The sequence below is a fragment of the Papilio polytes genome, unplaced genomic scaffold (genome assembly GCF_000836215.1).
Source record: "Papilio polytes unplaced genomic scaffold, Ppol_1.0 DF823688.1, whole genome shotgun sequence".
Taxonomy (NCBI): Eukaryota; Metazoa; Arthropoda; class Insecta; order Lepidoptera; family Papilionidae; genus Papilio; species Papilio polytes.
In genome coordinates, this window is record NW_013525516.1 from 1,389,971 (window position 1) to 1,403,773 (window position 13,803).

The 13,803-nt window shown below is 33.6% G+C and overlaps 1 protein-coding gene across 3 annotated transcripts; it reads left to right on the plus strand.

Annotated features, from left to right (window-relative positions):
• The first annotated feature begins 3,581 nt into the window (after positions 1 to 3,581).
• Positions 3,582 to 13,390, plus strand: LOC106104420 (probable methylmalonate-semialdehyde dehydrogenase [acylating], mitochondrial). Of its 3 annotated transcripts, none has more exons than XM_013284470.1 (10): positions 3,582 to 3,632; positions 4,395 to 4,531; positions 6,139 to 6,249; positions 6,826 to 6,932; positions 9,094 to 9,207; positions 10,037 to 10,203; positions 10,679 to 10,799; positions 11,348 to 11,497; positions 12,114 to 12,254; positions 12,674 to 13,390. In XM_013284470.1, exons 1-10 carry the CDS (start codon positions 3,597 to 3,599, stop codon positions 13,156 to 13,158), a joined length of 1,569 nt encoding a protein of 522 aa, XP_013139924.1. In that variant the 5' UTR covers positions 3,582 to 3,596; the 3' UTR covers positions 13,159 to 13,390. The 3 variants fall into 3 exon arrangements, with proteins under 3 accessions (XP_013139924.1, XP_013139923.1, XP_013139925.1); XM_013284469.1 differs by lacking the exon at positions 3,582 to 3,632 and adding an exon at positions 3,806 to 3,940; XM_013284471.1 differs by lacking the exon at positions 3,582 to 3,632 and adding an exon at positions 4,067 to 4,226.
• Positions 13,391 to 13,803: the final 413 nt, after the last annotated feature.

The following is a 13,803-nucleotide window of genomic DNA, read 5'->3' on the forward strand; positions in this document are numbered from 1 at the left end:
ACAAACTCTAACAAACATCCATCCATCCATCCATACATCTATCCATCCATCTAAACTTTTGCATTTATTATATTAGTATAATTTGAAATTGAAGAATATAAATATAGAAGAACATGCGTTAGTTAAAGCCCTCTTTTCAATCGAGACATTATGGCGTCGGGTAATTTATACTGTTATCGATGTGTATGTAGTCATTTACTGAGCTTGTATGTAATTACACCCACTACTTGTACACATAGAGTAATTATATAGGCTTCAAGTGGTACTTAATAGTGAGAATGACTTTTCTAACATAGCTCAAGTATACGTAAATATTTCAATTACATCTAAGGTATTGTTTTAACTTTTATTTCTCTATTTCGCAATTATACTCTTCTATTTGAATTAAGTCAATTTTATTAACTGTTTAGACCTTTCTAATATTTACAGTTTTTAATGTTTTACAAAATCTCAGTGTAATAAACCTCTGTTTACTCCATTATAGTATTAAGCTTGAATGTAATGCGTAAGTCATTTGCGACGACGGGTGTGTGACCGATAGCGGGGTCATTGCCCTCTTTTATCAGCCGAGCAATGCGTATGCACCGATCTCGTTTTCACGCATTTCAGTATAAGGTGAGGGATTTAATTGTTACATGAACGATTGCTACGTGACATAAATAGCGTGCTGTTTACTTACTGTGTAGCTGAGTAGCTCTGTCATTGTTCACAATACTCATCTTTTGCGCACAATTTAAAATATGTTGCATGTCCCTTTTAATTTTCAACGCACTATTGTTTAGTCATTATGAAGTTCCACTTTATGCTTACTTTCGTGAATCAGTTAAGTTTTTTGTACCAAGAAGGAAGTAAATAGCAAGTGCTAGTTTTAAGTAGATTCTCTTGAGAATTCAGAAATCCTGATAGATCTACGCATATGTATGAATAAGTAATCTTAGTAATTATACTTTGGCGCAAACACTCTAATGATTGATCAATATCAAGCCAAAGTCTACTTTCCACTTTTATTTCTTTTTTTACATAAATTACGGTATTATTCCTTAAAATACTTCCCGAAAGTTCCGTTTACGTTGGGTAACAATTTAATATTACTTTTTGTGAATTTTATGCAGTATTTTTAATAACATTCTATAGTTTCCTCAAAGGCCGGTACGCATCTGTATTTCCTCGGGTGTTGCGGATGTCCATGTGCGTCGTTGACCACCTCTGTGTTCCCGCCGCTCGTTTGCCCCCTCCCCTTTAAAAAATAGTATAGTAATGTAAACAATACTGAGATAATTAGCAACGCCCTTGTATTGGATGGATCACTCCATGTATCGTTTACTTTGTACATTTAAAACTAAACAGCTAATGTAAAGTGCAAACAGTCGCGAACGTATGACCACAGCGTCTATAATGAAGTGTCATTAACCTTACCAGCATATTTGTCACTTACATTAAGTTTACTGCCGAAACACTTGTACAAAAACTATTATTTTCTCACTCTTTTTCTTTAAAAAAATACAGACAATATGATTTTGTACAAGTACATAATACAGTATACAGTTTTGAATAGGTTTTGTAAAGTGAAAACTTGTTACATACAGATAAATTGTTATTTTACGTCCGATAAACTAAAAAAAACTAATGTCTTCATTTTCATTAAAGATTTCGTCATGGAGTTATTTACGTAACTTACTTCGTGTATATTTTTTTTATCTTAAAATATTAAATTAGTGAATCTGTGAAAGGTAATTTGTGTATTAAAGCAAATAGTATGGCGAAAAATTTGTAAATTCTATATTTCATGATCTAGATGAAATTATATTATTTGTAAGGTACATGTGGTGGATGTGGTAAACAGGGTTAATCGATGAGTAGGAGTTACAGAGAAAATCTGAAGTCGATAAGATTTTTTTCGAAACAGTTTGTTATGTAGTTTTATTCTTGTAGTAGATTAGTTTATTAACATTTGCCCTTAGTTTAGGCACAAGCAATTATTTCTAAAAGTGTAACGATTTGCAAATCATTAATTTGACAGGCGCATGAAACACTGTACTTGACGTTTTACAACTATTAAATTAAATGCGAAGTAAGGTCATCTAAAAAAATAGAAAGAAGGAAACGGAAATTTTAAAAGTTTGAAGATTTATTTTATTTTTTATTACTTTAAATTTTTTTAGCACATTACTCAGTTTCAATAAATGTAAAAACCTTGTTTTTAATGTTGCCAATGAACTGAGTTTTACACAAATAGTTAATTTTTAACAAGTAACCTTGTAGGTTGTTGAACCATGTTTATTTTCTTTAAAATAATTAAAAATGTTGGCGTGATCACGATTATTTTTTACAATATAAAAGTGACTAAAAATAATAATAGAATAATTTAATATTCGTGAATTAGATAACAAACAAGCGTAATATATGGAATTAACATGTGTTTTATTTTTACTACATCAATTATGTTTTTTTTTTAATTAGTGCGTTATAATAACATAGCAACAGTTAAAGCTGGAGTAGATTTATTTTTAAATTATGCTATGAAACATGACGAAAAGGTTACTATCGATGAAAACCAGTGGATTATAAAATTTCGTCACGTCGGTGGTACGAACAGAACGTTATTATAAGTTAGTATATCTGGAGTGGTCGACTGGTTGTTTGATCAAGTGTTAGCTTATCAACACAGAGCGAGCAGTGTTCGTATCAACGGGCCCTTGTGACTCCCTGACAACTCCACCGGATGTGGCTCGTATTCAAATTATACAAGGCGCGAATCACGATCAATGCTTTAATTTATAAAGTAGTCCGCAAAGACCTTTTATCTCATTTACCAAACTCGATGTAGTTTATTTACGAAACAGTGACCTCATTAATAAGTATGTGCGAATATAGTTTACATAGAATATTGAAATATTAGTATGCAGTTTTGCAGGAGCCACAATCGCGAAAACTATCAAAAAATTTTTAAAGGATGATTTAGTTAATTAGAATTTTAAAATAAACAGTGGCTTAAACGCCATCACTTTTAAAATTCATTAATTAATAATCAAATCTGAATGTATATTTTAAGATTGTCTAAAAGTGTTTATTTTTATTTCCATTTCCATTCCCATTTCATGGTTTTTGGTTCTCATTGTCCAAAAGAATAATCGAGGAGAACGCCATCTAGCTGAATGTACTTGAACCGGTTGCGAGAAATTAAATAGGGATGTGCCCAGGGAAAACCTATGTTATTAATACATTTTAACTGGCTTTCAAAAAAGAAATAGAAATTTACTCATAAAAGAGGTTTAGGCTAAGCGCCATCTGCGCTCGGCCACCTCAATCCCGGTGAATCTGTAAAAGCCTCTTCAAGGCAAACAGTGACAATTCAGTCACAAAAAAAAGAAATAGAAGTTAAAAATAATGCAATAATAGCCAAGTTCTCTACATCGATAGTGTTACTCGATAATTTGAATTAATCTACCAAATTATACAGGTAAGTACATTTCATGAAATTAATGTAATTTGATGAAAATGTAGGATTTATTCATCGAAGTAATTTTACGTAATAACTGTATCCACTTGTACTGCACATCACATCACTAAACTGTTTTTTATTTTATTTTAAAAGAATGACGTTCTCCTTTCCCGCCACCCGCTTCGCCCTCGTATGTGTAAATAAAATTAAATCTTTTTTGTTTTTAAATTGTTCCTTATTGTAATCTAAATATTTTATGAAACTGATGAAACGGAGCGTTATCAGTACGTAAGTTATTAAAACAGTAGAGTTGACGACGACCGCTGGATTTGTATAATTTTATCATTTGAAGGTCAGGACTCCACATTTGTATTTTAATCAGTTCAGTCGGCTTGCCCCCACACCCACCTGCCGTCTGATGTTTAGTTTTTGTGCTCACAAAATTATTAAAAATATATAATCATGGCTTCGACAATGTTAAAAGTATTTAGAAATGAAGTAAGTTTTAGTGATTTGTGCGATATTATTATATCTTTATAGATTTAATGTACTTTCGGCCATAAAATTTCGTGCTGTTTTCACCAAACCGGTTGCGATATACTTTGGAATCGTTTCGCGACAAACAACCGACGATTTAAATCATTCGAGTATTTTATTTAGACCATTTACATTATTCATAATGGCCCGGTGGATTGTTGATGCGTAGTAGAATATTTGCTTCATCTAGTTTCGTCATATCCCATCAATAATTCACATGGCCCATTTGCAATGGTCCTTCACTCATGTTTGTATTTCATACTCTAGTGTAGCATTAATTGCATATTTTCCTCCTTTTTCCTTAATTTTCATGTAATTTTACATAACTACTTTTGTAAAATAATACTTTAACCGTGTCATATATCTAATTAATTATGTATATAGCTCTATATAAATAATTAAATTATGTTTTCAGTCTCGCTTAATTCTCAATAGAAGTTACAGCAGTGCTGCACCCAGTACAAAATTATTCATCGACGGACAATTTGTTGAATCCAAGACTACCAATTGGATTGAGCTAACAAACCCTGCAACTAATGAAGTTATAGGCAGGTAAGATATAAACAATTTAAAATGTTACAGTCTTACAATCACACAACAATTAGCAGTTTAATAGTTTATGTAATACTCATGTACAATGTACCTGTAGTGTTGTTATTTCAATTACAGAAATAGTCTACAGTTAACTTAAATTTTGATGAATATATTTCATACTTTCCTTTCTATACATTCCTATTGTAAAAAGTTTCATTATGCTTTTCTTCCAACATTTACTGAATTTTATTGATTTAAGACATATCATCTACTTGCCCTTATACCATATGGAGGATCTGCACAATATGTGCTGCTCTTCCATGCATCTTTATCAGCCTTCATATCTGAAGCCACTCCTTTCACACAATCCATCCATACTTTCTTCGGTCTTTCTCTACCTTTGTAGCCATCCACATTCAATCTTAAGACAATTCATTTAAGACACAAGATGTACAAATGATTATTATTTTAGAGTTTTTATAATAAAAGGTTGCAAATAAGCAAGCCACTTGAATTTTCCAAAATAGTGAAGTGACTGACTATATCATTAATAAAAAAATATAATCATCAGAGAAAGAGACACACAGCAGGAGAGTATTTCCTCTTTCTAATTGTCCCTCCTCAAACAGATATAGATCCCTTTCCTATAAGAAAATGGATAAAAGGGGAGGAACACTTAAATTATGCCCCTGACTGCCAACATTACCCTTTTATGTAATGATGAAAAAATCTTGAATATTTTATACATAGTTATCATTATTGATAAGAGCGTCGGTGGCTCAGTGGTTTGAACACTTGACTTGTAATCTACAGGTCTTGGGTTCGAATCCCGCCATGTACCAATGTGATTTTCGATTTTTCGAATTTTCATATGTACATAATTTACCCGACGTTCTTACGGTGAAGGAAAACATCGTGATGCAACCTGCACATATCGGCGAAGAAATTCAAAGATATGTGTGAAGTCAACCAACCCTCACTTGGCCAGCGTGGTTGACTATGGCCTAGTCACCCCATATTAGGGTAGGCTCCGAGCCCCTCGGTGGGGACGTATAGTGAGCTGGTGATGATATAATTATTGATAAAGCATTTATTATTAAGAGGAAACCACTTTTTCGACATTGACTAGCAAGTGTTATCTATTATTTTAATTGGTCCTATGAGTTTTATCAGCTTATCTTTTTATTGTAAGAACTATGTACATCTCATGACAATCTACGTATTTCAGCAAACATAGGCCTATATCTGTACCTACCAATATAAGGAGATTTATATGTAAGGAATTAACTCAAAAACTACTAGACTGAATTCAAAAATTATTTTGCTATCAAAACTACACTATCACCAGTAACTTATTATTTAAACAACATTTTTTTATACCTTGCATACAAATCGAATGTTACAAGGAGAATATTGGTTATGAGTATGGAAGGGTACACCGGTAGAAGTAGACCTAGAAAGAGATGGATGGATTGTGTGAAAGGTGACATGATCAAAAAGGGAGTGATGACTGAGATGGCATATGATAGAGTTGTGGAGGACAAAAACCGTTTGTGCTGACCCTATGGCAGTAGGGTAAGGAGAGAGATGATGATAATTATACTGTATATTCTATTACATTACAGGGTACCGGAAACAACTAAAGAAGAATTGAACACAGCACTTGAGGCAGCTAAGAAGGCATACAAGTCATGGAGTCAAAGCACTGTTATGACTCGCCAGCAACTTATGTTCAAGTTAGTATTATATTTTACTATACAAATAGAATGTTCAGATAGATGGTTGTTATAGTTTTTACCTTAAACAGTAACCGAAGTTGATTAAATTTGGCATAGATGTAGAGGATAGTTTTTTATACTATAAGGTAGCAAATGAGCAAGCAGCCATCTGAATCCATTGAAATGGAAATCGACTGCTACCCATAAACATCCGCAATTGCAGTTGCGTTGCCTACCCTTGATTGGCGGAGGAGTAGACGGACGTAAAGAGGACATTTCCCCTTCCTATGCGTCTCCTCCACTGTCAAATCCACTATCCTTTCCTCTGAAGAAAAGTGAGGACAGGGACTAAAATTAGGCCTTCGGCACCACCCTCATCTGGCGAAACGCAGAATTGCTTCCACTTCACGCCTGTTTTCTGTGTGGTCGTGGTATTACACAGGCCGAGCTGGCCCATTCTTGCAAAGATTGTTAGATAGTCTGTAAAAATATATAGACTTCTTACTTTGTGACCGACATCCCAAAAGAAGGAGGTACTCAATTCGTCTGTATGTTTTTTTACTAATTTACACTAATACTTACTGATATTTTTAGGTTTGCAAGATTACTGCGGGAGAATCAAAGCAAATTGGCAGCAAAGATCACGGAAGAGCAAGGAAAGACGATAGCTGATGCTGAAGGAGATGTCCTCAGAGGCATTCGTAAGTAATATTTATCACAAATCAACTTGTGCAATTTAAAGAAATCTCTTAAGGGATACTCCTGCTTCCACTTGCCAAATTTTTTTTGATTTTTATAGTAACTAATTACTTTTTTACTTAATGTTTTTAATTTTTTTTTAACTTTAGTTTTACTTTGTTTTAGTTAATCAATATGATTGTCGCATAGATTCTTCCTTATTAAGCAATAAGACTCATATTATTTTATTTTATTTATCTCTTAAGGGATCTAATAAGATGTAACTCTTTTCTTTGCTGTGTTCCAAATGCATGACATAACTGTTATCAAGTATTTTTCAGCAAAACATTGATTACGAAAATGTTATCAGTATTGATATGGTTTGATATAATGTGAATCACATTTTGTTAATGTAGTTAATATATTAATCTCCAATGACTTTGATTTTAATTTTAAGCAGTTCACAATTGAATAATTTTCAATTTTAATATGTATAGAAATTAAATCAAACAAAAATATCCATTTATTTAATAACTCTGTTTACCCCAATATCGTAATAACTTAAAAGTTTTAATTATCGAATAGTTTACAGTTCTTTTAACTTCATATGTAACTAATCTTATTAACATGAATTGGATACAAAGTTCATTATGTAAATAATAGGAATGACATTACTGTTTTATTGAATACATTTTACTAAAGTTATTTAACAAGTGACCTGCCTGTTATTGGATACTTTGTATTGTTAGGAATAAAATTAGTACCGTGCTATAGAATAGGCGCAACTCTAGATTATCGGCATAAACGTCACGTCCCTAGCTGACAGCTGTCAATGTCACTAGAAGTATGGATAGATTGGCGCGCAACTTTAGTCTTTTTTTTATTTTTATGGGCGGCCCCATGCCGCCCTCTTGTACCCCTGACATGTATGATCAGGGATTTTGGGTACATTTATAAAAACAATATATAAAATTTACAATATTACTTACAAGCTAATATCACATTTAAATTACTCTAATATCACAAAGTTTCTAATACTATGTTAAAATACTACAAACTTCGTTTTATTTCTATTTATAACTATTTTGGCCACGGATTTACAAAACTCTATAAAAAATTATCTCTTTGCCTTATTGCTAATTAAATCTACTAAATTTTTTTTATCAATTTTCATTTTTACCTTGCTTTCGATTTCTACTCTACGGGCCTCAAAAACTGGGCATTCCGGCAATGATGTGCAGCACGGATTCACCCCCTGCTGAGTCGCAGATGCAGGAGGGGTTCTCCTTGCACTTGAACCGATTCAAATATTCGGAGAACCCCCCGTGCCCAGTTAACACCTGAACCAAAACGGGATCCAACTCAATCCTTCGCAGTGTAGGGTAGGCGCTCACGGCGTCGGGGAAGAAGAGCTTCGTTGTAGAGGCCGTGACTCCTTCCACATAGCGCCTGTTCCATCTGTCAAGCGTATCCAGACGAATCTGTCGCTTGACATATGAAACAGGGCGCAACTTTAGTCTTGACGAGAAGTGTTGCTCTGAGTTTAAAGCGACAGTATCAATTAAATAAGTTGTCTAATAGTATATGTATAGATACTCAAGGATATCTGATCCGATGGGCATAAAATAAACTAAATGATGTCTGATAATATCAAAACAATGTCAATATTTGACTGTAACTTGTTATTTAATTTTTTTATCATACTAATATTATAAATGCGTAAGTTTAGATTTTTTTTATTTTATTTAGTAACGATAATATAGCATCTTTACAGAATAAATCTAATGTGACTATATCTATGTAATACCACTATATCTATGTATACATAATATTACAGAACATAGTTGAAATGCAATAAAAACTAATAATGAAGAAGAAAAAAAAACAAATTATGTACAGAAATCAAAAGATCAAAGATGGATGGATGGATGTTTGTTAGAGTCTGTAGCCTAAACGGATGAACAGATTTCGATGAAATTTGGTATAAATGTAGAGAATAGTCTGGAAGAACACATAGGCTAATTACTTTTGTTTTTTTTTTAACTCCACGCGGAAAGAGTCGCGGGCGAAAGCTCCTAAGGAAATATTTGAGCAAAATTTTGCCCATTTATTTCCTTCCATATGAAAATAACATATTAATATTTTTTTTGTGTTTCGTTAGTGCATAATATCTATTTGTTGCAGAATTGGTGGAGCACTGTTGCAGTATAACATCGCTGCAGCTCGGAGCCTGCATACAGAATATTGCTAAAGACATGGACACTCACAGTTATAAGGTGCCGCTAGGAGTTGTTGGAGGTAAGATATTAATAATCTTACTAATATTATAAATGCGAAAGTTTAAATGATTGGATGGATATTTGTTAGAGATTGTAGGCTAAACGGCTGAACGGATCTTGGTGATATTTGGCATAGATGTAGAGAATGGTCTGGAAGAACACAAAGGCTAATTAGTTATTTTTTATTTCCGCGCGGACGGAGTCGCGGGAGAAAGCTAGTATTTTATATGTATATTCTGCTAAAACGATACAAATGTAAGGAAATATTTTGTCATATGATAAATGGTAACTTAATACTAAAAGTGGTCAACAAAACACCAGTTGTCTATTAAAATTTACAGTCAATTTATCTGAACTATATTAGCCTACCTTTACAATATTAGCTTTTGCCCGTGATTATGCCCATGTGGAATTAAAACAATAAAATCCTAGTAAAAACTTTAGCCATGTTACTCAGTGATAATCTACATTATTTTTTCTATCTACAAAATTTTTAATTAAAAAATAATTTTTGTTATACATCCAGAAAGTTTTGATTTTATTACTCTACAAATAAATAAATCTTTCATCTTTTTAATATTAAATTAAATTAATACTAGCTGTTGCTCGCAACTTCGCCCGCGTGATATTAAAATATATAGCCTATGTTATACACAGATAAATTACCTTTTTAATGGTGAAAGAATTTTTAAAATCGGCCCAGTAGCTTTCGAGTTATTTCATTACATACAAAAATACAAATCTTTCCTCTTTATTATACTAGTATAAATAAGCTTTGATTTAGTATGTGAAATCAATACTGAGGATAATCCTTAGTGTAGATGTCACTAATATCTGTTTATTGTTAGGTGTTGCCGCATTCAACTTCCCGGTGATGATTCCGCTGTGGATGTTCCCTCCTGCGCTGGTGACAGGCAACACTTGCCTGTTGAAGCCCTCCGAGCAGGACCCTGGTGCAACCCTCATGATGATGGAGCTGCTGCAGGAGGCTGGTGCACCGCCAGGAGTTGTTAATGTTAGTTAAATTAATAAAACAACATTGTTTGTAAATTTACAAAATACTAATAATATTGACTAGTTTTATAATGAACTAGCTGATCCCATGTGGCTTCATTCACTTTAATTGTTAAAACTTTATTTTATTGTTTACAGTTTTGAAATTTTCTGTTCAAATGCACAAATGACAAAAAAGGCCTTTGACATTGGATAACAATTACTATTACCGTGGCAACCGTGTTTTTGTTGTGTTATCAGCTTGTAGTTTTGTCTCTTTCTCGCACGATTTTTTCCAATTTATTTCCTCCCTAATTATAAAGCGTGTCCTAAGTGTAGGGTTTTTTTTTTTAAATAAAGGATTATATAAATTAATACTGCGATTGCTGACATCTTACGCAACAAAGTAGTGTGTTAACACTATATTATATTAGTATAGATGTATAGATAGAAAAATACTGTTTTTTAACATGGAAAATTATAAATAATATTTTCAGGTTATCCACGGCACCCATGACCCGGTAAACTTCATCTGTGACCACCCTGACATCAAGGCTGTCTCCTTTGTGGGTGGAGACGGAGCTGGCAAACATATCTACACCAGAGCCTCCGCTGCTGGTAAGTTAATATATTTACTCTGTCCCCATGGAATTAATTGAAAACAAAACTGAGTAACTTATGAGCTCTTCCAGACTATCCTCTATGTCTATGTCAAATTTAACCGAGATCCGTTCAGCTGTTTAGGCTACAAACTCTAACAAACATCCATCCATCTAAACTTTTGCATTTATAATATTACTATTACATTTATTACATACTGTTTGTAATGCGAAAGTTTAGATGGATGGATGGATGGATGTTTGTTAGAGTTTGTAGCCGAAACGGCTTAACGGTTTTTAATAAAATCTGGCATAAATGTAGAGAAGAAGAGCCTGGAAGAACACATAGGCTACTTGCATTTTTTTTTAATTCCGTGCGGACAGAGTTGCGGGCGAAAGCTAATAATCTTATATTAGCAGCATAAGATCATCTCTGGGTCCTACAAGTTACACCTAAAATTGCATTCTGCACAACTCCCATATAGTTATAGGAAAACTAAAACTTTTTAATTATGTAAATGACAAAAAACATAATATCTATGTTATTAATATAATTGAATGTGTTAGGTAAGCGTGTGCAGAGCAACATGGGCGCTAAGAACCACGGCGTCATTCTGCCGGACGCCAACAAGGAGCACACGCTCAACCAGCTGGCGGGCGCCGCCTTCGGCGCAGCGGGACAGCGCTGTATGGCGCTCAGCACCGCCGTCTTTGTCGGTAAGTACTATCAGGGAAATTGTCGGTGGCAATTAACTGGCAGTGTGTATAAAAAATTTATGTCTGGCCCCATTTGTTCAACTGTAACTGGCCAAATATGAACCGGTGATAAGTACCGCCGGGAAATCTGCCGGTGTTACAAGACTGTAGTTGCTTATATGTATCGAGAAGACTCATTCATAGATCTAATCTTAATAGTTATTGCGAGTTTACATAGTTATTTGCATTTTATCCTAATTACTCCTTGTTTTTTTTATTTATTATTTAGTTGTCTGTATAAAGTTGCAACGCGTACACACCATGTTATTTATGAGATACAGGATACAGTGAAATATAGTGTAATAATATTGTATTTTTTTTAAATTAACATTAAAAAAATACAAGTAACCAATAGCACACAACTTTCTAATATGCCTCTGTACAAAAAAAGGTGGCTAATTGCTTTCACTATTATGTCATTTGGACAACTAACTGCTACTTGATTGGTTATTTGTAAGTAGTGGCTGAGTTATTCTATGTTAGTCCAAGACAATTTTTCTGCAACATACACACCGCGAATTTACGCGACTGTATTTGATTCTCACAGTTTTGTTAATGCATAGATTTTATTTTTCAGGTGAAGCTAAGGAATGGATACCAGATCTGGTGAACCGTGCCCAGGGTCTGAAGGTGAACGCAGGCCACGTGCCCGGCACTGACGTAGGACCTGTCATCTCCGCTAAGGCTAAGGAACGCATCAATAGACTCGTCGAATCAGGTATAACCAATAACATTCTTTTGTCATTAAAATTGCACCTCTATAGTGGATTTTAAGTTATAAGAAATCACAATGCATTCGATTTTTTCCTTTTATATTATAAGGAGGCCGACGAGCAAGCGTCTGAATTCGCCAAGATAGCGAAATTGTAGACATTCGCCACTGTAGATGACACATTTTAGGGACACAGAAATATATTTTCCTTTTTGTACCACATAGACTTTCCCTTTCCACCATTTTCTTATAAAAAAAATGGTAAGGAGGGAAAGTAGATTAAAGTTAGGTCTCCAGCTCTCATACTTATTAAATGTGTTACAAAAATCATTAAGTTTTTGATTTTAAACAATTTTAGAAAAGGAACTTTTATTCTCGTAACATACAAAAATTTAGTATCATAATAAAAACATTTTTTTTCACAGGAGTCAAAGATGGCGCTAAACTTGTTCTCGATGGTCGCGGTGTTAAAGTTTCGGGCTTCGAAAAGGGCAACTTTGTAGGACCTACCATCCTTACTGACGTCAAACCTAACATGGAATGCTATAAAGAAGAAATATTCGGCCCTGTATTAATTTGTTTGTTTGTCGATACTTTAGATGAGGCAATACAAATGATTAACTCAAACCCATACGGTAATGGTACAGCTATCTTTACAACCAATGGTGCAGCAGCTAGGAAATTCTCTGCGGAAATCGATGTAGGCCAAGTTGGAGTTAACGTACCAATTCCCGTACCGCTTTCGATGTTCTCCTTTACTGGTACAAGAGGCAGTTTTCTCGGTACGAACCACTTTTGTGGAAAACAAGGTATTGATTTCTATACAGAATTGAAGACAGTCGTTTCCTTCTGGAGGCAAAGTGACGTGTCTCATACAAAAGCGGCTGTTTCTATGCCAACACAACAGTAAAGCTTTTAACAAAAATCTGGCAATTTCTAAGTCTTTTTGAGCTGTGTTTAAAATATTTAAAGGGGATCGAAATGTCTTATCAAACTAATTGTAAGGATAAATGTTTTATAGCATTTATTTATGAACAAAACATTCTTATGTCTTCCATTGTGTGATTCGTGTTTAGCATCTGTTGTTATTTATATTTATATTTCAAAGTGTCATATTTTAATAAAAACATAATTTATTTTTACTGCTTTATTTTTTTAAATAACTTTTTTTATCCCTTTTGTGTAACATTATAAAGGTTACACAGGAAAACTTCTGAAAAGGAAAGAGGTGAAGAAGGTTTGATGGAGTAAGGGATAGATGATAAACACGTCAAAATAGTGTAGCCAAAGGCTAGATCTTGCACTATGCAAGAACTATTAGTAAATTAACAAAATAAAGTCAGATTAGTAATAAATGTTTTCCTTTATTCTTTACTACATTTTTAATACAAAATTGTACATTGTGTGTGTGTAAAATTGCTTTAAAGATGAAAGTTATACGACGTTGATATTTACACGATTATCCGATTTTCTTCAGTTTTATGGGATTACAAAGATATAAGTGCGGCAGCGATCACACCTGTATACTGGTGCTAGTCCCTTGCCCTAGTTTGAT